The following is a 25,920-nucleotide window of genomic DNA, read 5'->3' on the forward strand; positions in this document are numbered from 1 at the left end:
ATTTCTTTATTATCCTGTGAATGCCTGCAAGAAATTGAATCTCAGGGTGGTATATGGTGACATACACGTCATTTGATAATAAGTTTACTTTGACTTATCTTCAAAGGCAACTATTTGTTCTCAGCAGATGCAAGGTATCAGAGTTACTTGAGATTCATTTTCTCGCAGGCATTTACAGAAAAATTAAGGAATACAGTTGATGAAAAAGTGTACACAAAGATTGACAAACAACCAATGTGCAAAAGAGGACAAATTGCGCAAAGTAATAAATAAACCATACTGTGAACACGAGTTGTAGAGCCTTTGAAAGTGAGCTTGTAGGTTGTGGAATCAGTTCAGTGTTGAGATGAGTGAGGTTTATCCGGGCCGGTTCAGCGGGCTGATTGTTGTTGGGTAATAACTGTTCCTGAACCTTGTGGAAGGCTGCTGACACTCGGGCCTCCAATACATGACAGATAAACCTTTGCTTCCATTAACCCATCAGCAGATTATACCACTATCTGTGTATGTTAGGTGTGACAGGTAAAATAATAAACTAAAAGAGAATAGGTACTGAACCATTGCACAAAGAACCAATGCAAGGATGATTACAATCATTCTTGCCGCTCAGCGCCGACGTCACCTGATATGTCGGCAGAACGTTTTAAATGACTCGGACAGAATTTATTAGCCTCAGCAATGCTTTGTTTCACACTATCTGCAAACTTGCGTGAAAGCAGAACTGATAGTAGTTGATCAAAGCATTGAGGAAATAGCTTGAATTAGTACTTTTATCTTAGGGGAAAGATGCAAAAAAGCTTGAAGTGGTGTTGCAATCTGTAACTGTTGTGAAATGCGAGTGTACCAGTAACCAATCATACCAATTCCGCTTAATTGTTTACAGTTTTTAAATGAGGCCTCAAGAATTAGCAACAAGCAGCATTTGTGGACATAAATATGACACGAGCAAGTTTCATTTCCACACATTGGTGGACAAGCATCTGACAGGATTTGAGAAGGTGATATCAGACTGGATGGGCTACAATTTGAAGACAGACACTGGATAAGGATCTTCTATTCTGAACACTACCGTTTTTCACCTCATTGGATATTCAGTCTTTGAGCATGCTCAGTGCCAAGAGTAAAGTGTGTTGCTTCAAAGTACATATTCTGTATCCCACCATACACTACCTTGAGATTCATTTTCTTGCAGGCATTCAGAGTAGAACTAAGAAGAACAATAGAATCAATGGAAAGCTACAAAGACTGACAAACAACCAATGTGCAAAAGAAGACAAGCTGTACAAATACAAAAAAAAAGTAATAAATAAATCAGTAAATAAATAATGCTGGGAACATGAGTTGTAGACTCATTGAAAGTCAGTCTGTAGGTTGTGGTATCAATTTAGTGTTGAGGTGAATGAAGTCATCCGCACTGGTACAGCAATGTGATCATTTGTTATCTTATGAGGAATGGTCGAGCAGGCTTTGGCCTTTTTCTTTGGAGCGAATGAGGATGAGAGGTGTACAAGATGACAAGAGGCGTTGATCGAGTGGATAGCCAGAGACAGAAATGATTATGAGGGGTGATTGATAAGTTCGTGGCCTAAGGTAGAAGGAGTCAATTTTAGAAAACTTAGCACACTTATTTTTCAACATAGTCCTCTCCTACATGTACACACTTGGTCCAGCGATCGTGGAACATACGGATCCCTTCTTTGTAGAAGTGGTCCACAGCAGAGTTGATTGATAAGTTCGCGGCCTAAGGTAGAAGGAGATGAGTTATACAGCTTTTGTTACATGCACATGCAGTCCAACTCTTTGAGTGAAAATGCAGAAAGTTTGAAGTTTCTCCTCATCTCCTTCTACTTTAGGCCACAAACTTATCAATCACCCCTGCTGTGGTCCACTTACTGGAGGTCCAAGACGCCGACTTCTACAAAGGGATCCGTATGCTCCACGACTGCTGGACTAAGTGTGTAAATGTAGGAAAAATAAATGTGCTAGGTTTTCTAAAATTGACTTCTTCTACCCTAGGCCATGAACTTATCAATCACCCCTCGTAATACAAGGGGTTTTAAGGTGATTGGAGAAAGGTATAGTGGGGATGTTAGAGACGAGTTTTTTTTTAAAAACACAGATCAGTGTGTGAGTGAAACACCCTGCTTGGTTCATGGCAAAGGCAGATATATTAGGGTCATTTAAAAAGACTCTTCGATAGGCACAGAAAAGTTAGAAAAACTGAGGTTAGTGTGGGAGGGAAGGGTTAGAGTGTGAGAGAGAGCTGGAGAAGAGAGCGCGCACGAGGGAGAGTGCAAGAGAGAGAGAGTGTGTGAACGAGGGAGAGCAAGAGGGAGAGAGCGAGAGAGAGTGAGAGGGAGAGAGCGAGAGAGAAAGCACGAGAGAGCACGCAGCAGAGAAAGCGGGCACGCGTGGCAAAGAGAGTGTAAGAGACAGACAGATCGCGACAGAGAGCGAGAGAGCATGAGAGAGAGTGCGACAGAGAGAGCATACGAGAGAGAGAGCACGCGACAGAGAGAGAGCGTGCGAGGGAGAGAGCCCGAATGAGTGAAGTGGCAGTATGAAGGCATGTGGAACAGAGAAAGGAAGGAATTGAAAATAAATAATTAAAATTATAGAATGTGAGATTTCTTTAAGCATGCATAAACAGAATCAAACACTCTGGACCTGTTCCACTTGGACCCAGAGGCCAATTGGAATTTAATTATCTTTTTAGTAAACAACTTCAGTGGGAAGTACCAAGAAACTTTCTCGTACTCCAAGTATTTCCTGGTACTCCATGATTAGAATTAGAATCAGAATCAGGTTTAACATCACCAGCATACGTTGTGAAATTTGTTGTTTTGTAGCAGCAGTACAATGCAATACATAATAATAAAAAAAATGACAGCAAATAGAGGGGAAGAAGCTGTTCCTGAATCATTGAGTGTGTGCCTTCAGGTTTCTGTACCTTTTTCCTGATGGTAGCAATGAGAACAAGGCATGACCTGGGTGATGGGGGTCTTTAATGATGACTGCTGCCTATTTGAGACATCACTCCTTGAAGATGTCCTGGGTACTACAGAGGCTAGTGCCCATGATGGAGCTGACTGAGTTTACAACTCACTACAGCTTACTTTGATCCTGTGCCATAGCACCACCCTACCCCTGTATCAGGCATTAACGCAGCCAGTTAGAATGCCAAGGTGAAACTTTCTGTGGTAAATGGAACATGCAATTAAGTGCAACCCAGAAAATTCCCGTAATAGTTGACTGGGCGAAACAAAGAGAAGGACAGCATGTATCGACTTGCAAGCACCAAACGACTTGTCCTGCATCCTGATCTGTTGAATCTAGAGTAGATTTCTCCTGAATTCACGGCAAGTTAAACTAAAACAGCAGGCATTGTTACCATACTGGAGGAATTCAGCTGGTTGAGCAGTAGTTGAGGAGGGGAAAGGAATTATTAATATTTCATGTCAAAAATCCTGAAACAGTTCTGAGAGAGAGGGGAAGGGAGTGGTGAGTCAGCAACTCAGCAGGACAGGCAGCATCTGTGGAAGGGCATAAGATGCCAATGTTCTGAACAGAGACCCTATACCAGACCTGATGAAGAGTCTTGGCCCAGAATGTCTACTCTGTATTCCATCATCTGCAGAATCTCTTGTGTTTGTGGTGAGACAGGGGTCAGAAGGTGATTGGAGGGCTGAGGAACAGTGAGGGATCACAGGCAGATGGAATGAGTTGGAAATTCCAGAGGGAATTTGTAACAGTCAGCATGGCTTTGTGTGGGGCAGGCTATGCCCTACTAACTAGGCTGAGTTTTTGAGGTGACAGGTGATCAATGAAGGTTGAGCTATGGGATGTTATCATATGGATTCTAGTAAGGCTTTTAATGGGTTATGGGGAGAAGGCAGGAGAATGGGGTTGAGGGGGATAATAAATCAGCCACGATGGAAAGGTGGAGCAGTCTCGACAGGAGCAGAATTAGGCCATTCAGCCCAAGTCCTATGGTCAACCAGGTAGAGATGGGGGAGAGGGGAGTTACAGTACAGAGGCAGGTGTATGATAGGCAGAGGCTGACAAACTAAAAGGCAGGTGGAGGGAGGGGAGGGTGAAGGTGGTCAGCTACACTTACTGGCCACGTGGCAAGGTCCCGCCTGTACCTGACAAGGTGGCTGCTGAGTGTATGTTCGTGGCATTCTGCTGTTGTAGGCCACCCACTTCAAGGTTTGACGTGTTCTGCACTTGGAGATGCTCTGCTGCACACCACAGTTGTAGCATGTTTATCTGAGTTACTGTCGCCTTCCTGCCAGCTTGAACCAGTCTGGCCGTTCTCCTCTGACCTCTGTCATTAACAAGGCACTTTCACCCACAGGACACCACCCACTAGATGCTTTTTGCTTTTCACACCACTGAGGTGCATGAAAATCCCACGAGATAAGCAGTTCCTAAGCTTAATCAAACCACCCCATCTGGCACCAACAATCATTCCACGGTCAAAGTCACTCAGATCACATTTCTTCCCCCATTCTGATGTTTGCTCTGAACGAATGAACTCTTTGACCATGTCTGCATGCCTCTATGCATTGAGTTGCTGCCTCATGATTGGCCGATTAGATATCTGCATTAACAAGCAGGTGTACAGGTGTTCCTAATAAAGTGGCCACTGAGTATAAAAGGGATGATAAACAGGAACACAGAGTCTACCAGAAAAGTCTGCTAACAATCATTTTCTCAGCTGAGCTCAGCTATTTATTTCAGCACTTACCATTTCTGCATGGTTCCCAGATAACTTTGGTTGATGTGCTGAGATTTCCTTAATGCAACTTCCCAGAAGAAAGGCCTGCAAAAGGTTTAACAATTAACAAAGCATGAAATAAAACAGACACTCCAAAAGCAACACCTCTATGGTTCATACTCGCAGCTGAAATGTTTTGATCTGATGGAAACAACTGAAAAGATACCTGGAGAACTTGTGTGACAACCAGGCTTTTTCAGCAATCACAAGAGATTCTGCAATTGCTATTAACCCGGTGCAAGAGACACAAATGCTGAAGGAACTCATAGAGGGTCAGGCAGCATCTGTGCAAAGGAATAAACAGTTGACATTTAGGTCTGAGGCCCTTCATCGGGAAGAAGGGGGAAGAGGCCTGAATAAGACAGTGGGGGAGGAGGCAATGATAGGTGAAGGAGCCAGGTGAGAGGGATGATTTGGGTGGGGAAAATGAGATAAAGTGGGAAGCCGGGAGGTGTTGGGTGGGAAAGGTAAAGGGCTGAGGGAGGAGGAATATGATAGGAGAGCAGAGTGGACGGTGGCAGAAAGGGAAGGAGGAGAGACAACACGGGGAGGTGATAGGCAGTTGAGGAGGAGGAGAAGGAGCAAGAAGGGAGTCAGAATGGGGAATAGAAAAAGAGAGGTGGAGGTGGGGGTGGGGGGGGGTTGAAATTACTGGAAGTTAAAGGAATCGATGTTAATGCCATCAAATTGGAGGCTTCCCAGGCAGAATATGAGGTGTTGCTCAGCAAGTAATTCAGTGTCAATTATGCACAATCTCCTTATGAATGGTCCACTTGGCATTCAAAATGCTCATATGGACTATTAACCAGCACCGTCCCTTTGTGGGACATGGTCATCTGTTCCGCAATGGTGGTTTAAACGAAAAAGCCAAAAGAACAAAGGTGTAGGTGGTAATAGGGTAAAAAAAACATTCTCGGGTACAAGAAAGTAAATGAATAATTTATGGAAAATATAATTAGGGTAAAGATGGAACCATTACAATTAATGATTTAAATTCAGTTAAGCTTTCTAACAAACTGAAGCTTTCTTTGGGAGTGGCACAGTCGGGTAGTAGTGAGGGCATCGCTTTACAGTGCCAGTGATCGCTGATCGGGGTTCGATTCCTGTCTCTGCGTGTAGGGAGTTTCCATGTTCCCCACATGACCATGTCGGTTTCCTCTTGGTGTTCTGATTTCCTCCCACCGTTCAAAGACATACCGTTATCAGATTATTATTAGATTATGAGGACATGCAGTCCTCTCTTATTGTCATTTAGTAATGCATGTATTAAGAAATGATACAGTATTCCTCCGGTGTGATATCACAGAAACACAGGACAGACCAAGACTGAAAAACTAACAAAAACCACATAATTATAACATATAGTTACAACAGCGCAACAATACCATAACTTGATGAAGAACAGGCCATGGGCACAGTAAAAAAGTTCAAAGTCTCTCCAAAGTCCCACATCTCACACAGACAGGAGAAGGAAGAAAACTCTCCCTGCCATGCCCGACCACAGTCCGGCTCTGAGTCGTCCGAAAACTTCAAGCCTCCGACCAGCCCTCCGACGCCGAGTACCATCTCTGCCGAACACTTCGACCCCAGCCTCGGTTGCCAGCAGTAGGCAAAGCTGGGGATTTTGGGGCCTTCCCTCCGGAGATTCTCGATTGCACAGTAGCAGCAGCAGCGAACCGGGCATTTCGGAAGTTTCTCCAGATGTTCCTCTGCACTTCTCACGTCTGTGTCAGAATTAGAATCAGTGAATTGCAGGCATGCTACATTGGCATGGATGTAAGGCAACACTTGCAGACCACTCCCAGCACAATCCTCGCTGATTTGATTTGACACATTTCACTATATGTTTTGATGTAAATGTATCAAATGAAGCTAATCTTTAATCTCCTTAAAAATCTTTAAACAGTAACTATGTATCTATTCAAGTTCTTATCTAATCTTATCTGTAACCCGCGGCCCGACGCTGGAGTTGGATATTGTTCAGCTGGCTCTAAGAGAGTTCATGGACAACATCACTATAACGACTGTGTCACATGTCCAAGCAAGACATGTAGCCACTTGGGCGAGGATGTCCTTCAAGGCCAAGAAGTCCAGGTGCATGGTGATCAGAAAGGGCAAAGTTACTAGCAAGTTTAGTCTCCAAGTTCAGGGTGAGGTCATCCCTTCCATCGAAGATAACCCGATAAAATGCTTGGGGAAGTGGTTAATGTGTCACTAACAGATGGGGCGAATGTCACCAATGCTGTGAAGCAGATAGACGAATTGCTGAAGAAGATCGACAAATCCGGACTTCCCGGTAAATTCAAGACCTGGCTGTACCAGTACGGCCTTCTGCCCAGGCTTCTCTGGCTCTTCACACTTTATGAGCTCCCCATGACTGCCGTACAGGGCATCGAGAGAAAAACCAACAAGCACCTGCAGAGATGGTTGGGAGTTCCCCCAAGCTTCTCTTCAGTGGGTCTCTATATTCGATCTGGGCAACTGCAGCTTCCCCTGTCGTCTGTTGTGGAGGAATTCAAGGTGGCAAAATGCAGAGCCTTATTAAGCTTGAGAGATTCCATTGACATCTTGGTAAAGCAAGCAGGTGTTACAACCAGATCTGGGCACAAGTGGGCAGCCAACGCAGCTGTGGAGCAGGCAGTGTGTTCTCTGAAGCTGTGAGATATCATCGGCAACCCCTGTGTCGAGTGGCAAGGCCTCGGCTCAGTTCACTTCCAGCAGTAGGGAAACGCAAGCATAAGGAACAGGCGAGACATGGTACAGGCAGAAGTACGGATCCGTGAGGAAGAGAAGTGGATGTCAAAGGCAGTGGAACAAGGGTCCCAGGGTGCCTGGACAAAATGGGATCTGCCTAAGCACCAGATCTCATGGGCAGAGTTATGGAGACTGGAGCCCTTCCATATTTCCTTCCTCTTGCGATCTGTGTATGACACCCTTCCTTCACCATTACATCTGTACACATGGGGGATGAGAGAGGACCCAAATTGTAAGCTCTGTGGTCAAAAGGGGACACTGGCTGATATACTGTCCGGGTGTAAAACAGCTCTAACTCAAGGATGGTATAGATGGCGCCATGATAAGGTGCTTCTGGCTCTTGCTGACACACTAGAGCAGGAGAGATGCAAGAGGAGGACGGCTGACACAGATTTGAGGAAGGCCACCACCTTCATCAAAGAGGGAGCCAGGCCTTTCGTAACCAAACAACCAAAGCCCAATCTGCTGCTAACGGCCAGGTCCTGGGAGATGAGGGTCGATGTGGGAAGGAGGCTGCAGTTCCCGGATGTTGTGCACACAACCCTATGCCCGGACATTGTACTGTGGTCAACCGAAGACAAGAAAATAATTCTGGTTGAGCTGACTGTGCTGTGAGAGGAGGGATGGGAAGAGGCCCACGAGAGAAAGGCCTTGAAGTACCAGCTCTTAGTGCAGGAGTGTAAAGACAAGGGATGGCAGGCATGGTTGTTCCCTGTGGAGATCGGCTGCAGAGGTTCCCCAGCCAAATCAGCATGGCGGTTGTTGTCAGATCTGGGCCTGGACGAAAGGAACAAAAAACAAGCAGCTCGTAGGATGGGGGAAGAGGCAGAACGAGCCTCTTGTTGGATTTGGAGTAGGCAAGAGGAGGGGAGCTGGAAGACAGGAGCAGATGGGCAGTGATTTGGCCACCACTGCCGGCCCATCAACTGGAGGGTGTCATGGTTAACGGTCAAAACACTCGGTGAAGGTTGGGAACCACCTGATGACATCTGCTCCTGGCTGAAGGCTACAGTTACCTTTTAAGGTAACTGGAGAATGCACCCTAACAGGTGTATGTAACAAACAAGTAGAGAACTAAAGCTGATGGAGTTATGTTTCTCATAAAAGAAAAATTTTTACCAAACACTAATAAAGTCTAAAAGAGCTTCTGTAACAATAGCAAAAAGTCCAAGCCTTACTTCTCTTCAGTACCTACACTGCTGTATTAATGAGAACTTCATCAATGACTCGGCTGCTTCAATACAAGGACAAGCAAAAACAGACCAGCTGATTTTCATTTGACTGTCCTCTATCTAGTGGAGATATTCATTGGTGCATTAAAGTATTACAGACTCATCGACTTCAGCCATCTTATGACAACAAATTTCTAAAACAACTCTGATATGGGCAGTCCCAAGCTCGGCTGTGAAAGGAGAAAGGCTGGGCATGAGGCTAGCAACTCCATCCCGTAGAAACCCAGTGCTACAGAAATGCCAACAGAGGCTCCAAAGACCTCATCCCTGGCAGAGGAAAGATCTACGCCTACATAATGTATGAAGTTGTGTGGTGGAAGCGGAGGCCGCAGGCCGATCAACTTTTGGCCCAGGACAGAGGACTCTGGTGAGCTGCAAAGGCCCCAGAAAAAGAGGGGGTGATGAGAGAGAAGAAAATGCTTTGACCCTTGTCCTTGCCTCGCATTTGCTCACCTCTTCATTGTTTGCAGTGATCATTTACCATAATTATCATTAACCGTAAAAATGTTATTAATAAAGTATTTAGTTGTATTCCTTGTTTTGTTAACCACCAGAAAGCAGTCACTCGCCCTCTTAAACTGGAAGTTTTATGCTTTGGAGTTACTAAACAACAGTGGTGAAGATTAAGTTTTAAACGAACCCGAGACAACTACCTATCTGTTGAAGCACAGTGAGATGTTAGAGTTAATAAAAAAGCACAGCAAGAAACGATTGAGTCAAAAAAAAGCAAAGCATGGTCGGGTTAAAAAAAGCAGATAACAGACACATTTATAGACATATAAACAGTGAATACTGAGTACTGTATGATAATCATAAATAAAAAGCAGCAAAAATGGCTGGCTGCATCAGGAAGATCGACACACTTGATTGCACAGGGTATAACTGAATATTGTATATTGTGCAAATTAAGCAGTATTTTAAGGCAAATGGAACAGCTGATGAGAAGCAAGAGCCAGTTTTACTGACTGCGTTAGGTGGACGAGCATACAGTTTGCTTCAAAGTTTGACTGTTCCAACCAAACCAGCTGAAATTAGCTTTGCTGATATCGTGAAAGTAATGCAGGAACATTTAGAACCGAAACCAGTGTTAATTGCAGGATGATGTAGGTTTCATAGGTGGAATCAAAAGGAGGGGGTGTCTATTTCAGCGTATGTGGCTGAATTGAAGCTGTCCAAGCATTATCAATTCAGTGATGGGCATAACAATGCACTGAGAAGCTGTTTAGTTTGTGGAGTCTTTCAAGAAAGCATTCAAAAATGGCTTGAAAGGACAGTTGAAATAGGTCTATCGATAGAAACAGCAGACAGGGATGCATGTGAGATGCAGTCAGGAAGGAATTTACTATGAACAAAATTGCAACGTCTAAACAGAAATGGGCCTGGTCGAACAAACTGTGTTACCGTTGTGGCAAGGGCTCTGATACACCAGACCAATATAGGTCTAAGGGTGAAACTTTGTAGAAAATGCAATGAAGTAGGGCAGATAAAAAGAGCATGTCAATCAGACAAAAATAAATGAGAAGGGAAAAGAAAAAGATTAAAAAAAAGTCAAGTTGCAGTTTCAAAAGGAGCACTAATCTGCATGCTGTTGGTGAAAAATATGATAATGATGAAAGTAATACAGGACTGAGTAGCCTTGAGACTTACAATGTGAAAACTAACAACAGACAAGCAAATAAGAGAAAATTTGCAAATGCTGGATATCAAAGCAATCAACAGAAAATACAGAAGGAATTCAGCAGGCTAGGCAGCATCTATGGAAAAGAGTAAACAGTCGATGTTTCAGGCAGAGATCATTCATCAGGACCCTTCATCAATACACAAGCAATATGGCTTATACCAGAAGTGAACAGTAGATTTATTAAAATGGAACTGGACATTGGCTTCAGTTTCTGTCATTCCGCAAAATGAGTCTGAATAGCATTTCAAAGATACTGAACTGAAGCCTGCAGACATCAAACTAAGAACTTATATTGAAGAAGAGAATAGTCCTGTGGGAATGACATTTGTAACAGTGAAATACAACAACCAACAAGCCACATTGGGCTTGTAAGTAGTAGACACAGGAGGGCCAGCATTGTGGGGTCGTGAGTAGTGGAGACAACTACAACTTCTGCCATCCGATTTCTAAATGGACATTGAACCTATGAACACTACCTCACTTTTATTCTGTTGTTGCATTATTTTTAATTTAACTACTTAATTAATTTCATTTCTGTAATTGATTTATTTTTTCCTATGTTCATCATGAATTGCATTGTACTGTTGTTGCAAAGTTAACAAATTTCACGACATATGCCAGTGATATGAAAGCTGATTCTGATTCTGAACTTGATTGGAGGTCTATCCACTATTTGCATGCCACATCCCCTGCAATAGCATCAACTGAAAGCAAATTAAGGAAGGTACTGGATAATGCCACGGCAGGGTTCAAGGATGGCATTGGAAAACCCAATCATATTAATGGTAAAATAGTGTTAAATGAAAATGCCACACGCAAGTTTTACCAAAGCCCATCTGGTTCCTTATACTATCCGTCATAAAATAGTCAGTGAGCTAGATTGCATGGTGGCTGAAGGAATTCTTTCCAAGGTTGAGCAGAGCTCACAGGCGACGCCCGTTGTCCCAGAGGCCAGGAAGAATGGGTCTGTCAGGATCTGAGGTGACTTTAAAGTCACCATCAACCTGGTACTGAAAGTACATTGAAATTCCTCCGCTCAGGATAGAGGATATCTTCGCAAACCTTTCTGGGGGACAACACTTCAGCAAAGTGGACATAGCTGAGGTCGACCTACGGTTCGAGATGGAAGAAGAATCCAAAGTGCTTTATCACAAAGAGCTTTATCACTATAATGGGCTTATTTTTGCAGTAACATCTGCACCCGCACTCTGGTAGTAAGCCATGAAAGCTGCAAGACTGCCTAAGAAATCAGTTTTACCTGGACGCCATCATTGTTACCAGTAACGATGACAAGGAACATCTCCAAAACCTCAAGACAGTGTTAAAATGATTAAAAGATTATGGGCTCAAAATACAATGCAACATATGTGAATTCTGTAAACCAAGCACCACTTACTGTGGTCACACCATTGAAGCACAAGATTTACACGTGTGATGAGAAAATTCAACCAGTGGTGGATGCCCCAAGGCCAAAGGGCATGTCACATTTGCAGTCCTTTTTAAGATTTGTTAATTGCTGTAACAGGTTCCAGCTAAACTTGGCTACCGTGCTCCACCTTTTGAACTCATTACTGCAGATCAGGAAGAAATGACAATGGGCAAAGCAGCATACATCAAAGTTGCTGGTGAACGCAGCAGGCCAAGCAGCATCTATAGAAAGAGGTGCAGTCGACGTTTCAGGCCGAGACCCTTCGTCAGGACTAACTGAAGGAAGAGTGAGTAAGGGATTTGAAAGTTGGAGGGGGAGGGGGAGATGGGCAAAGCAGAGTGAGGTGACTTTCCAAAAGGTAAAAGAAATGGTGACGTCAGACACTCCACTCACACGTTATAATAAGCGTCATCCAGTGAAACTTGCCTATGACACCTTGCCTTATGGTGTAGGTGCAGTCATGTCGTGTGTTATGAGTGATAGGAGTGTACGCCCATAGCCTTTGCATTACGATCCCTTACTGCTGCAGAGAAAAATTATGCACAGCTTGACAGAGAGGCCTTGAGTCTGGTTTGGGGTGTAAAATGATTTAACCAGTACTTGTATGGGAGAGAGTTTATCCTCGTTACTGATCATCAGCCACGGCTGTCCAGTTTCAATCCACGGAAGGGTGTTCCACCAACAGTAGCAGCACAAATGCAGAGATGGGCTCGGTTTTTTGAAGGACACAAATACCAGGTTGAATTCAAGAGGACAACTAATCATGGAAATGCTGATGGATTGTCCTGTTTACCCTAGGAAGAAGAAATACCTAAAATATTTACAAAAGGGGATACTCTCCTTGAGTATTCTCTCTAATGCAAATTGAAAGTCTCCCCATTACAGCACACTGTCTCCGCTCTGCATGACCCCCACACTGTCTCAGGTCTGCATGGTGACTCAAAATGGCTGGAATGTGCAGCAGAAATCTCAGTTCCAAGATGAATTTGCCCTTAGCAGGGGTTGCCTTATTTGGGGATTCAGCGTTGTTGTACCATCCAAGCTGAGAGCTAAAGTGTTGTAGGAGATACATGCCAGTCACCTAGGCGTGGTCAAAATGAAAGCATTGGCTCAAAGCTTTGTCTGGTGGCCTGGGATAGATCAGCAGATCGAGCAGCTTGTATACACTGTTCGGGATGCCAGCACATCCAGAAGAAAGATACTCAGAGCTGTTAGATCCTCTTTCTATTGTATCAGAGTCAACTCCTACATCCATTACAGAGGAGACCTCAGAGCCTGAGATTGTTTCACAACCACAAGTCTCACTTGCAAAGCAGAATGAACTCCCTGGTCGGGAAAAACGTTACCCCACAAGAGTAAGAAAAGCTCCACAGTGATAAAATCTTTAGGCCTGAATGGGTCAATTTAAAATTTGTTGCGTGTATGTCTATATAGTAGTTGTATAGTAGCAATATGCTGTGCATATAGTTGAGATGCATTCTATATTGAGTTGGATTTTATAGCTAAGAAGGGAGAAGTGTGTATTTCATATTTCTGTAATATTTGAGTAATATTGTAAATATATTGTTTGATTAAGCATTCTTTGTTTCAATAATTCATTGTGGGTTATATGTAAAAGTATGTGAATGGCATATGTTATTACGTCATCATGTCATATGTGCATATCTCACTAAAGTAAACATGAAACTAAGACATGCATTCCCAGCTCATGTTTCCCTTCAATTAATTTTATGTTTTGGAGTACAAAACATAAGAGGTCCCACATCCATAAAGAAGGTTGCCTTGCCCAATATCAGTGCAGGGAATGAATAAGTCAGACTCATCGAGAGATTTTGCACCAGAACACTCTCTTCAATCCCAACTATCCACGGTCTGCTTACACTAACCCCATATTAATCCTTTCTCCATTCTCGCCACACTCTCATCAGCTTACCCAGTTCTAACACTCAGCTACAGATCGCGATCTTAAGTTACAGCAGCAGAATGGGGGGGGGGCAGGGGCATGGTAGTGTAGAGGTTAGTGTAATGCTATTATAGAGCAGTGACACGGATTCTATTCACATTGCTTTAAGGAGTTTGTATATTCTCCCCGTGACCGTGTCGGTTTCGTCTGGCTCTCACCCACATTCCAAAAAGCCGAATGTTAGTAGATTAATTGGTCACGTGGGCGTAATAGGGAATTGTGAGCTCACTGGGCCAAAAGTGCCTGTTACTGTGCTGTACCTCTAAATATAAAATAAAAATTCTCTTCAGTCCCAACTATTCTCTACTTACATAAACTAATCCTATATTAATTCTTTTTTTTATTCTTCTCTGAGGAAAGGTTGAATAGGTTCAGTCTTTTTCCCTGGAGTGTAGGAGGATGAGGGTAGATTTGATTAAGGAATACAAAATTATGAGGGGAAAAGATAGGGTAAATGCAAGCAGGCTTTTGCCACTGAGGTTGGGTAAGACGAGGACTAGAGGTCATAGGTTAAGGGTGAAAGGTGAAATACTTAAGGGGAACCTGGAGGAGGAACTTCTTCACTCAGAGGGTGGTGAGAGTGTGGAATGAGCTGCTAGCGGACATGATAGATGAGGGTTCAATTTCTACATTTTAAGAGAAAGTTGGATAGGTACATGGATAGGTGGTGTATGGAGGGCTGTGATCTAGGTGGTGTCAATAAGCCTAGGCAGAATAATAGTTTGGCATGCATTCGATGGCTAAAGGGCCTGTTTCTGTGCTGTAATTCTCTGTGACTCAGTGCACTCACATCAACTCCTCCAGATTCTAACATTCATCTACAGATGGACATGGAAGTATAATTGGCCCATTTGTCCCATTGAAACTTCACTATTCAATCATGACTGATTGTTCACAAACCTATTGTCCCACCTCCTCTGCTCAACCAATATCCCCATACCTACGAAGTACCTATCAACCTCTGCCCTCAGTGACCTGGCCTCCACTGACCTCCATGGCAACGAATTCCACAGATTCACCACCCTCTGCCTGAAGTAATTTGTCCTCATCTCAGTTTCCAAGGGACATCCTTCTGTCCTGAGGCTGTGCCTAACAGCATTTTACAACAACCAATATACTGATCAAGATGCCTTTGGTGGAAACCAGAGGACCCATGTGGTCACTCAGAGAATTTGCATTGTACATCAAGCTGCTGTTAATCAACTACAGCTTAGTGTTCAGTACCATCATCCCTCCCCGTGCCCCCCCCCACTATTAATCAATAGGCTTCTAATTTGGGCCTCTGAGCATCCCTCAGCAACTGGATCCTCAATTTCCTTATCAGGAAACCACAGTCAGTGTGGATCAGTGATAACATGTTCCTCACTGACAATGCATAGAAACATAGAAAACCTACAGCACAATACAGGCCCTTCGGCCCACAAAGCTATGCCGAACATGTCCTTACCTTAGAACTACCTAGGCTTTACCCATAGCCCTCTATTTTTCTAAGCTCCATGTATCCATCCAGGGGTCTCTTAAAAGACCCTATCGTATCTGCCTCCACCACCACTGCTGACAGCCCATTCCACGCACTCACCACTCTCTGCGTAAAAAACTTACCCCTGACATCTCTTCTGTACCTACTTCCAAGCACTTGAAAACTATGCCGTCTCATGCTAGCCATTTCAGCCCTGAGAAAAAGCCTCTGACTATCCACACGATCAATGCCTCTCATTATCTTGTACACCTCTATCAGGTCACCTCTCATCCTCTGCACTCCAAGGAGAAAAGGCAAAGTTCACTCAACTTATTCTCATAAGGCATGCTCCCCAATCCAGGCAACATCCTTGTAAATCTCCTCTGCACCCTTTATATGATTTCCATATCCTTCCTGTAGAGAGGTGACCAGAACTGAGCACAGTACTCCAAGTGGGGTCTGACCAGGGTCCTATATAGCTGCAACATTACTTCTCGGCTCTTAAACTCAATCCCACGATTGATGAAGGCCAATACTCTGTATGCCTTCTCAACCACAGAGTCAACCTGTGCAGCAGCTTTGAGTGGCCTATGGACTCGGACCCCAAGATCCCTCTGATCCTCCACGCTGCCAAGAGTTTTGCCATTAATATTATATTCTACCATCATATTTGACCTACCGAAATAAACCACCTCACACTTACCCAGGTTAAACTCCATCTGCCACTTCTCAGCCCAGTTTTGCACCTTATCAATGTCCCGCTGTAACCCCTGACAGCCCTCCATACTATCCACAACACCCCCGACCTCGAGGATGTGTGCTTAGCCCACTGCTTTACTCTCTTTACGCTTGTGGCTAGGCACAGATCAAATGCCAATTACAAATTCACAGATGACACCTCCGCTGTTAACAAAATCTCAGATGAGAACGAGGTGGCATACAGGAGTGAGCTGGATTGGCTGGTTGAGTGGTTTTGCGACAACAACCTTACACTCAGTGTCAGCAAGACCGAGGAAAGGATTGTGGACTTCAGGAAGGGGAAGTCAGGGGAACGCATGCTAGTTCTCATTGAGGTGTCAGCAGTGGAAAGGCTGAGCAACTTCAAGGTCCTGGGGCATGAATATCTCAGGGCCCAACACATCGATGCGATCATGAAGAAGGCACAGCCAGCAGCCCTGCTCTATGGAAAGCTTTAGGAGATTTGGTCTGTCACATAAGACTTTAGAGATGTAATGTGGAAAGAGCTGACTGAATGCATCACTTCCTGCTCCAGAGTCTCCAGTGAAGAAGGGGTTCATAGGCTCCACCACCTGCATCATGGGCACAACCCTCCCCACCGTCAAGGACAGTTTCATGAGGCAGCGTGTCAAGGAAGGCAGCATTATCATTAAGGGCCCTCACCATTCATTGGGCATGCCCTCTCCTGGTTGCGACCATCAGGGATTAGGTACAGGAACCTGAGGAACCACACTCAGTGATTCAGAACCATCTTCTTCCGTGCTCCATCATCAAATTTCTGGATCGTTCAGGATCACTACCTCGATATTCTTCTATTTTGCATACTTATTTATTTTGTAATTTATTGAAATGCTATACTGTCACAATAACTAAAATTTTATGACATACACAACAGCGGTAATAAGACCATAAAACATAAAAGCAGAATTAGGCCATTCAGCCCATCAAGTCTGCTCTGTTATTAGATCATGGAAAATTTATTATCCCTTCAACACCACTCTCCTGCCTTCTCCCCGTAAGCTTTGACACCCCACTAATTAAGAACCTTGCAACCTCCGCTTTAAATATACCCAACGGTTTGGCCTCCGCAGCCTTCCGTGGCAATGAATTCCACAAATTCGCTACCCCTCTGGCTAAAGAAAAAATCTTCTTCATTTGTGATGCCGTGTCTCTTGTCCTAGACTCTTCCACTGTCAGAAACATCTTCTCTGTGGCCACTTCATCAAGGCCGTTCAATATTCGATAGGTTTTGATGAGATGCCCTCTCATTCTTCTAAACTCCAGCGAGTGCAGGCCCAGAGCCATCAAATGCTCCTTATACGTTTAACCTTGTGCTCATAGTAAGTCTGATTCTGGTGCAAACTCCATGCAGGTAGCATCAATGACCAGGACTGAGCTTGGGTCTCTATATTTCCCCAGTGGCCACCCATTTTAATTCCACTGTCCACTCCCATTTGAACATGTCGGTTCACAGCCTCCTCTACTGCCATTAAAAGGCCACCCTCAGGTTGGAGGAGAAACCCCCTTATATTATAGCCTCCAACCTGATGGCATAAATGTCAATTTTAAAGTTAAAAGCTGGAGGAAAAGAACCCTATAGGAGAGGACAGTGGACCGTGGGAGGAAGGGAAGGAGGAGGGGTGCCAGAGAGAGGCGATGAGCAGCTGAGGAGAAGAGGAGTGGTAAGGAGTGAACTAAAATTGCTTTGCCTCTGCTTATGCGTGGGAGGGAGAGCTGGGGGTGTAGGGTTCTTACATTTAACTGTCATTTATTTTTTGGGGCACTCCTCTGTTTTCGTGGATGTTTGCGAAGAAAAAGAACTTCAGGATGTACGTATATTGCATACATTTCTCTGACATTAAATGTACCTATTGAAACCTACTGAGAATGGGGAACAGACAGAGAAGAAAGCGAAGGGGGTAGGGCTTACCGAGAGTTAGTTAACCTGTATCAGGTCTCCACTTGGCCTCTGCTGCTCCAGAGTAATCAACGCAAGTCTGTCCAGCTTCGTGTTGTAACTTAGCCTCTCTAATCAAGACAGCCTCCTGGATCAGCAAATCTTTTCTACACCTGCTCAAAAGCCTCCACATCCTTCCTAAAATGTGGCAATCAGAATTGACTGGAACACTCAAGATGCAATCTAATGAGAGTTTGATAAAGCTGTCACATAGTTTTAGGGAAAAGTACACCCATTGTGCTACTTTATTACGTACACCTGTACACCAGCTCATAAGTACAAATATCTAATCAACTAATTACGTGGCAGCAACTCAATGTATAAAAGCATGCAGGCATGGTCAAGAGGTTCAGTTGTTGCTCTGACAAAACATCAGAACAGGGAAGAAATGTGATCTAAGTGACTTTGACTGTGGAATGATTGTTGGTGCCAGACAGGGTGGTTTGAGTATCTCAGAAACTGTTGATATTCAGGGATTTTCACACACATCAGTCTCTAGATTTTAGGAGAATGGTGTGAAAAGCAAAAAACATTCAGTGAGTGGCAGTTCGGTGGATGAAAATGCCTTGTTTAAGAGAGAGATCAGTGGGGAATGGGCAGACCGAATCAAGTTGACAGGAAGGCAACAGTAACTTAAATGAACACATGTTACAGCTGTGGTGTGCTGAAGAGCATCTCTGAATGCACAATGCACCAAACCCTGAAGGGGATAGGGTACAGCAAAAGACCGCACCGGGTTCCACTCCAACCACTTAATGAAGTACTCTCCTGTACCTAATAAAGTCGGCACTGGGTGTAACTCCTGAAAATAAAGAGCAAACTAGAAAAAAAACCACCTGGTTCCAGCGCAAAATCCATCATTCTTTCAACATAATATCATGAGTACAACAGCAGAAACCTTAGCTCAAGTATTTCCACATGCTCAAACTAGCATGGGAAAGACAACCTAACTGACAAATTTACTACAACTGGACCACAATTGATTGACTGGTTGTCTGTCGTATCCAACAATGACAGTCTTGTTAACCTGTGCAGAAGAGTTTTGAAAGTGGAAAAGCTATTGCACTGAGCAGTTTCACTCTCTTGATATCAGAAATCTGGGTTCAGTGGTACAAGTCATCCTCAAAACTGGAGTGGATGACCATGAGCCTTCTGTGTGTTGTCATGCCCTTCGCTCCCCATGATGCATCATAGAACTGCCTTCCTGGCCTTTGGGTCTCACCATTGATTTCATCCACCCAGTATGACAGAGCTGACTCTTCGTGCTAGGACAGGCCAGGGTATTAAGCCCACGGGCTGCCCACACTTCACATAGCCCGCCTGTCAAACCGGTGTACCGGGATGTGGCTGCTGTCACATGTATACAGCTACTTGGAGCCACAGGTGACTGGTGGGTGTCCCAGAATGGCCACGACAAGCCCCTTCACTAGAAGGAGCTACACCAGTTATAGAGAAAATACAATTTCCTCATCAACTTAGTTTTAAAAGGAACCAACAAAGGAATTACAGGAAGTCACAGAGCAAATGCTTCTTAAATTATCAAAATAGCACTAAGTTGTTGATACAATAAACAGCAACCAGTATGCGATCAAAAAATTACTGAAATTCTCAATTTTAATATGTTCACTACTTAAGAGTTTTAACAAAACTCTTAACGCCAGAGATTCTGCAGATGCTGGAAATCCAGAGCAACACACACAAAACACTGGAGAAACTCAGCTGGTCAGGCAGCACCTATGGAGGGGAATAAACAGTTGATTTTTCAGGCTGGTCTTTCATTATTTAGATGACTATTTAGTGGCTTTTCCTTCATCAATATTTAGTGGTGATAGAATTGGATCCATATAGGAAATGGTTTCTTTAGAACAAGTGGTTTCTTTCCTCCCTTTAGAACATTGATGAGGAGGAATTTATTTTAGCCAGGGTTTTATGGCTCCCTTCTTGAATATTTTTCCTTGTTCCCTCCTCCTCTGCCATGCGTCACCCCCACCCCCATTAAACCTAATGGATTAGCTGCTGAAAGGAAGAACCAAAGTTGGAATAAACCAGTTGGGCTCAATCGACTTCTTCACCTGTAACTTTTCCCTCAGACAACTGAACCTCCTGTTGACCACTGCCAAAGCATTTGCTGTCATTTTTAACATATTCGGGGCAAATGTCACTATGGATCGCTCTGCACCTTGCAAGTCAACTCATAAGGAGCCTGAAGACACACACTCACCGTTTTAGAAACAGCTTCTTCAGTTCTGAACAGACAATTAACCAACCCATGAACACTACCTCATTATTTCTTTGCTCTTGTTTTGCACTATACGTATATAACTGTAATTTATAGTTTTTAAATGTATTGCACTGCACTGCTGCTGCAGAGCATCAAATTTCATGACGTGCGCCAGTGAGATTAAATCTGATTCTAATAAGCTGAGAAATTAAATTTCCTGCTTTCCCTGCAGTAGTTACGCTGGTGACCGTTACTTCAAATGATATTGTAATACGCGGAGAAAAAAATCTCGAACAGAGAGTGCTCTGATTAACTGCTCAACAGCAAAGCAAAAAGCTTTCATTTCCTCTATCCACAATCTTCAAAAAATCTCTACCACTAACTGTTCTAACAGGCTCTGATCTGCACTCAATGACTTCAGCAGCTGGGGAATAAACATTCTTTAGAAGGTTTGTGCGATTATTCCGTTTGCCTGGATCCCCAAATCTTAACTCTGTGGCAAGTCCCAAGTCTGCACCAACCTGATGTGTGCAAATTGTGACCCATCGCCATGAATCATGGCTGTCTTGAAATTCAAAACTCAGCTCCAGTTTCAGTTCCGTTTCTTCTTGTGGTATCTGTAAAGGAAAACTCAAGTGAGAAATGATTTGTTTAAGTCAAAATTAGACCTTTAAAATCACACCCTGAGCTACACTTGACTAGGTACTCCGAAATCCTATATTCACATTCAAATTAGTTTATTGTCGCTTGTACCAGGAAATAATTAAATTCCCTGCTCACGTAAAGCTCACAGTGGACATAATAAATGCAGCAAACAAGGGCCAAGCACAGCATGCACACTGAGGTGGTGCAGAAAGAAACGTTTGAGAAATGGCAGGAAGAGGATATGAAAGAGGTCACTACACTGAATGAAAACCTTGAATATAACACCTATTATTTTGACGTGGTGATGGGCAGGTGGAAACAGCTGGGGGAGGGGATAGGAAATTTTGTCGGAAAAGAGTGAAGATGCGGTCTCTGTTGAAGGCCATGAATGAAAGCTGGAACCACACATTGTGTAGAAGAGCACCCCATCATCAAGGAACCCCACCATCCACGCCATGCTCCCTTCTCACGGCTGTCATCAGGAAGGAGGTACCAGAGCCTTAAATCCTACACTACCAGGTTCAGGAGCAGTTATTACCCTTCAACCAACAGGCTCTTGAACCGATGTGGATAATGTCACTCACTTCGACACTGAACTGATTCTACAGCCTATGGAATCACTTTCAAGGATTCTGCAACTCATGTTCTTAGTATTACAGCATATCTTATTCAGTTATTTATTATTCTCTGTTTTTTTTGTAACTACACAGTTTGCTGCCTTATGCACATTGATTGTTTCTGTTTGTGTGCAGTTTTTCATTGATTCCACTGTGTTTCTTTCTATCTACTTTGAATCCCTGCAAGTAAATTAATATCAGGGTCGTATATGGTGACATATGCGTACTTCAATAATAAATTTACTTTGAACTGCCCTGGTGTTGCCCCTGGCTTAAATTCTCTGCAAAGTTTGATTGCCTAAGCTCAGGATGACCTCAGAAGTAATTGAACTAGAAAGTGCAATGTATCAGATCCCAAGGCAAAGCAAATGCAAGAATATCATAAACATATTTACCTTCCATGTGCTTCCTTCATGTTTCAAGAGACAACCTACAGATAAGGGTAGTACCAGTCTTGATCTCTGATCTATGCTGACTTTTCAGACTCTGATGGTCACAACTTGCAGGCTTCCCCTGCACAACCCTTGGACTATGCTGGCCATCAACTCAAAACGACACTGATTCTATGCGCACGTGACAAGTAACGTTAATCTCATAATCTCTTCTTTCTCCCCCCGCTGTACCTGGCCTCCTTTGTCCATCACCTCCCCCCCACCCTCAACTGGTTGCACCCACCGTGGAACAACTTGTGCTTTACTCGCACTCTTACGCCCTCTCAATCTTGATGTGGGATCTCAACCCAAAGCCTTTGCCCCACAGATACTCAATTCACTGGGTTCTTGCAGCAGTTTACATTTCTGCTCTACAGTACAGCATCTGCAGGCTTGAGTCCACACTCCCAAGCCACCAAGCACCCGCGTCAACACCTTTCAGCAGCTTAGCATGCACTGACAGGCTTGGAACGATAAAGTTTGTGGAGCCTCCTCTTTACACCAGAGGCTTACCTGCCCAACATCAATGCATGGTTGAAAGTGACAGCCTCGATCGGATTTGTTAGTCTTGGGGCTGCTGGATTTGCTGGGAGCAAATTCAGAAAAAAAAGAGGTGAAAAGGGACTTGGGAGCCCTCATGTATGATTCCCTAAAGGTTAACTTGCAGGTTGAGTTGGTGGTAGGGAAGGCAAATGCAATGTCAGCATTCATTTCGAGAGGACTAGAACATAAAAGCAGGGATGTAATGCTGAGGCTTTATAAGTTGTTGGTCAGTCTGCACTTTGAGTATTGTGAGCAGTTTTGGGCCTCTTATCTAAAAAGGGGAGGGCCCAGATGAGAGTCACAAGAATGAGCCCGGGAATGAAAAGGTTAATGTACGAGGAGTACTTGATGGCTCTGAGACTGTACTTGTTGCAGCTTAGAAGAATGAGGGGGGAATCTCATTGAATCCTATCGAATATTGAAAGGTCTAGATAGAGTGGACGAGAAGATGTTTCCAAGAATGAGAGAGTTTAGGACCAAAGGCCACAACCTCAGATTAGAAGGAAGTCCCTTTAGAACAGAAATGAGGAGGGAATTCTTTAGCCAGAGGGTGATAAATCTGTGGAGCCCATTGCCATAGATGGCTATGGAAACCAAGTCATTGGGTATATTTAACACAGTGGTTGATAGGTTCTTGATTAGTAAGGGTGTCAAAGGTTACAAGGAAAAGGCAAGAGGATGGGGTTAAATGGGATAATAAATCAGCCATACTGGAATGGCAGAGTAGACTCGATGGGCTGTATGGCCTAATTCTGCTCTTTGTCTTCTGGTCTTCTATCTACAGCATGCTGGGCTTTGTCATTCAGCACACTTGCACACATTTGCCGTGGTTGGCAGCTCGTTTTCAGATCCCACGTGTTCATCTGTGCCAAGCCAGGGTTGGTCTGCTATGATCATCAGAAGCAGAGTCGGGTTTAATATCATTGGCATATGTCATGAAATTTGTTAACTTAGCAGCAACAGTGCAACACAATACATGATAATAGAGAGAAAAAGAGAAAACTGTGACGTAGTTACAGGAAAGTAGGACAAAAAAAAGGAAATTAAAAAAATGTAGTGAGGTAGTGTTCACGGGTTCAATGTCCATTTAGAAATCGGATGGCAGAGGGAAGAAGCTGTTCCTGAATCGCTGAGTGTGTGCCTTCAGGCTTCTGTACCTCCTTCCTGATGGTAACAATGAGAAGAGGGCATGTCCTGGGTGATGGGGGTCCTTAATGATGGATGTTACCTTTCTGGGGCACCGCTCCTTGAAGATGTCCTGGATACTATGGAGGCTAGCGCCTATGATGGAGCTGGCTAATTTTACAACTCTCTGCAGCTTACTTCAATCCTGTGCAGTCGCCTCGTCCCATACCAGATGGTGATGCTTGTTAAAATGCTCTCCATGGTACATCCACAGAAAATTCTGAGTGTTTTTGGTGACATAGAAACATAGAAACATAGAAAATAGGTGCAGGAGTAGGCCATTCGGCCCTTCGAGCCTGCACCGCCATTCAGTATGATCATGGCTGATCATCCAACTCAGAACCCTGTACCTGCCTTCCCTCCATACCCCCTGATCCCTTTAGCCACTAGGGCCATATCTAACTCCCTCTTAAATACAGCCAATGAACTGGCCTCAACTGTTTCCTGTGGCAGAGAATTCCACAGATTCACCACTCTCTGTGTGAAGAAGTTGTTCCTCATCTCGATCCTAAAAGGCTTTCCCTTTATCCTCAAACTGTGACCCCTCGTTCTGGACTACCCCAACATCGGAAACAATCTTCCTGCATCTAGCCTGTCCAATCCCTTTAGAATTTTATACGTTTCAATAAGATCCCCGCTCAATCTTCTAAATTCCAACGAATATAAGCCTAGTCAATCCAGTCTTTCATCATATGAAAGTCCTGCCATCCCAGGAATCAATCTGGTGAACTTTCTTTGTACTCCCTCTATGGCAAGAATGTCTTTCCTCAGATTAGGGGACCAAAACTGCACACAATACTCCAGGTGTGGTCTCACCAAGGCCTTGTACGACTGCAGTAGAACCTCCCTGCTCCTGTACTCGAATCTTCTTGCTATGAATGCCAGCATATCATTCGCCTTTTTCACCGCCTGCTGTACCTGCGTGCCCACTTTCAGTGACTGGTGTACAATGACACACAATGACATACCAAATCTTCTCAAACTCCTAATGAAATAGAGCTGTTGTTTTGCCTTCTTTTAAGCTGTATCGATATGTTGGGTCCAGGTCAGGTCCTCAGAGATATTGATACTTAGGAACTTGAAACTGCTCACTCTCTCCACTTCTGATCCCCTCTATGAGGACCGGTGTGTGTTTCCTCATCTTACTCTTCCTGAAGTCCACAATCAGTTCTCTAGTCTTACTGACACTGAGTACAAGGTTGTTGCTGCGACACCACTCCACTAGCTGGTATATCTCACTCCCTCTCGCCACCATCTGAGATTCTGCCAACAATGGGTGTATTGTCAGCAAATTTATAGATAGCATTTGAGCTGTGCCCTGCCACACAGTCATGAGTGTAGAGAGTAGAATAGTGGGCTAAGCACACACCCCTGAGGTGCGCCAGTGTTAAGTGTCAGCGAGGATTATGAAGGTAAAGTATGGATCAGAGCAAGTCACTAGGTTCCAGACTGGAATCAGCCTTTTATTCCCTCTTTCCCAGGGATTTATGAGTACATTTATGAAACGTGTGTACAAAACGATAACACAGAAATTCCAGCACACCAAATAAGATTGGAAAATGTTGGTGAGACTGGAGTACGAGTACCTGCTGTTGGCAATTCCGGATTTGAGAACATCGGTCAGACCCGATGCTGTAGATGTCCGAGAGTCCGCAGGGGAGGTGGAAGCCCAGTGTCTGCAGGAGGATAGGGGACTGTGCTAGGGCTAAATGTGTATGGCTGGGAGGGATGAAGGGAGCTTGTTTTTGCTGCTGTTATTTGGTGCTTGTGTAATGTCCTGGTTCATATTTTTTACTGTTGTGCTGTTCTGTATTTCAATTGTGCTGTTCTCTGCAAGCCTCTTGTTTGGGTTACTGTTGAAGATAAGAGATAGAGAATTGTGTGCCATCCAATTAGGGTGGCTGGATTAAGGGGAGGTTTCTCTGGTGAGGGACACTAAGGCTGGGCTTGGGGCTTTTGTTAAGGAGATGAAGGGGGAAGACACCAGAGAGAAGAGGTCGTAGGATTCGACCTGGAGTGGGGCTGTGATTCGATGAAGCCTGGGGTGAGATCGAAGGAGGATTGGCAAAGGGGAAACCGTGAGCTCCAACTTGTGCACATTAGACTGTTTCATTAAATTGGGCCCTGTTCTTTTTTTTTGGTCTTTCTTTACTAACCCTTTAGTCAAATTAAGAATTATAAGCTAAATCTTTTAATTGTATGCAGTGTACTGTCTGTTACTTTGCGGTACTCATTTGTAACGATAATGAATCAGGCAGCATCCACACAAACGGGTTTGGGGTTTG

At 44.0% G+C, this 25,920-nt stretch overlaps 1 protein-coding gene across 1 annotated transcript in view; it reads right to left on the reverse strand.

Moving 5' to 3' along the window:
- LOC134343544 (sorting nexin-31-like) overlaps window positions 1–25,920 on the reverse strand; it is a 152,244-nt gene that overhangs the window by 11,819 nt on the left and 114,505 nt on the right. Inside the window, exons 12-13 of the mRNA XM_063042316.1 lie at window positions 20,736–20,831; window positions 4,751–4,825 (exon numbers count right to left, since the gene is read on the reverse strand). Of these exons, the coding sequence (XP_062898386.1) occupies window positions 4,751–4,825; window positions 20,736–20,831 (171 nt within the window). The remainder of the gene's footprint in view (window positions 1–4,750; window positions 4,826–20,735; window positions 20,832–25,920) is intronic.

The sequence above is a fragment of the Mobula hypostoma genome, chromosome 1 (assembly GCF_963921235.1).
Source record: "Mobula hypostoma chromosome 1, sMobHyp1.1, whole genome shotgun sequence".
Taxonomy (NCBI): Eukaryota; Metazoa; Chordata; class Chondrichthyes; order Myliobatiformes; family Myliobatidae; genus Mobula; species Mobula hypostoma.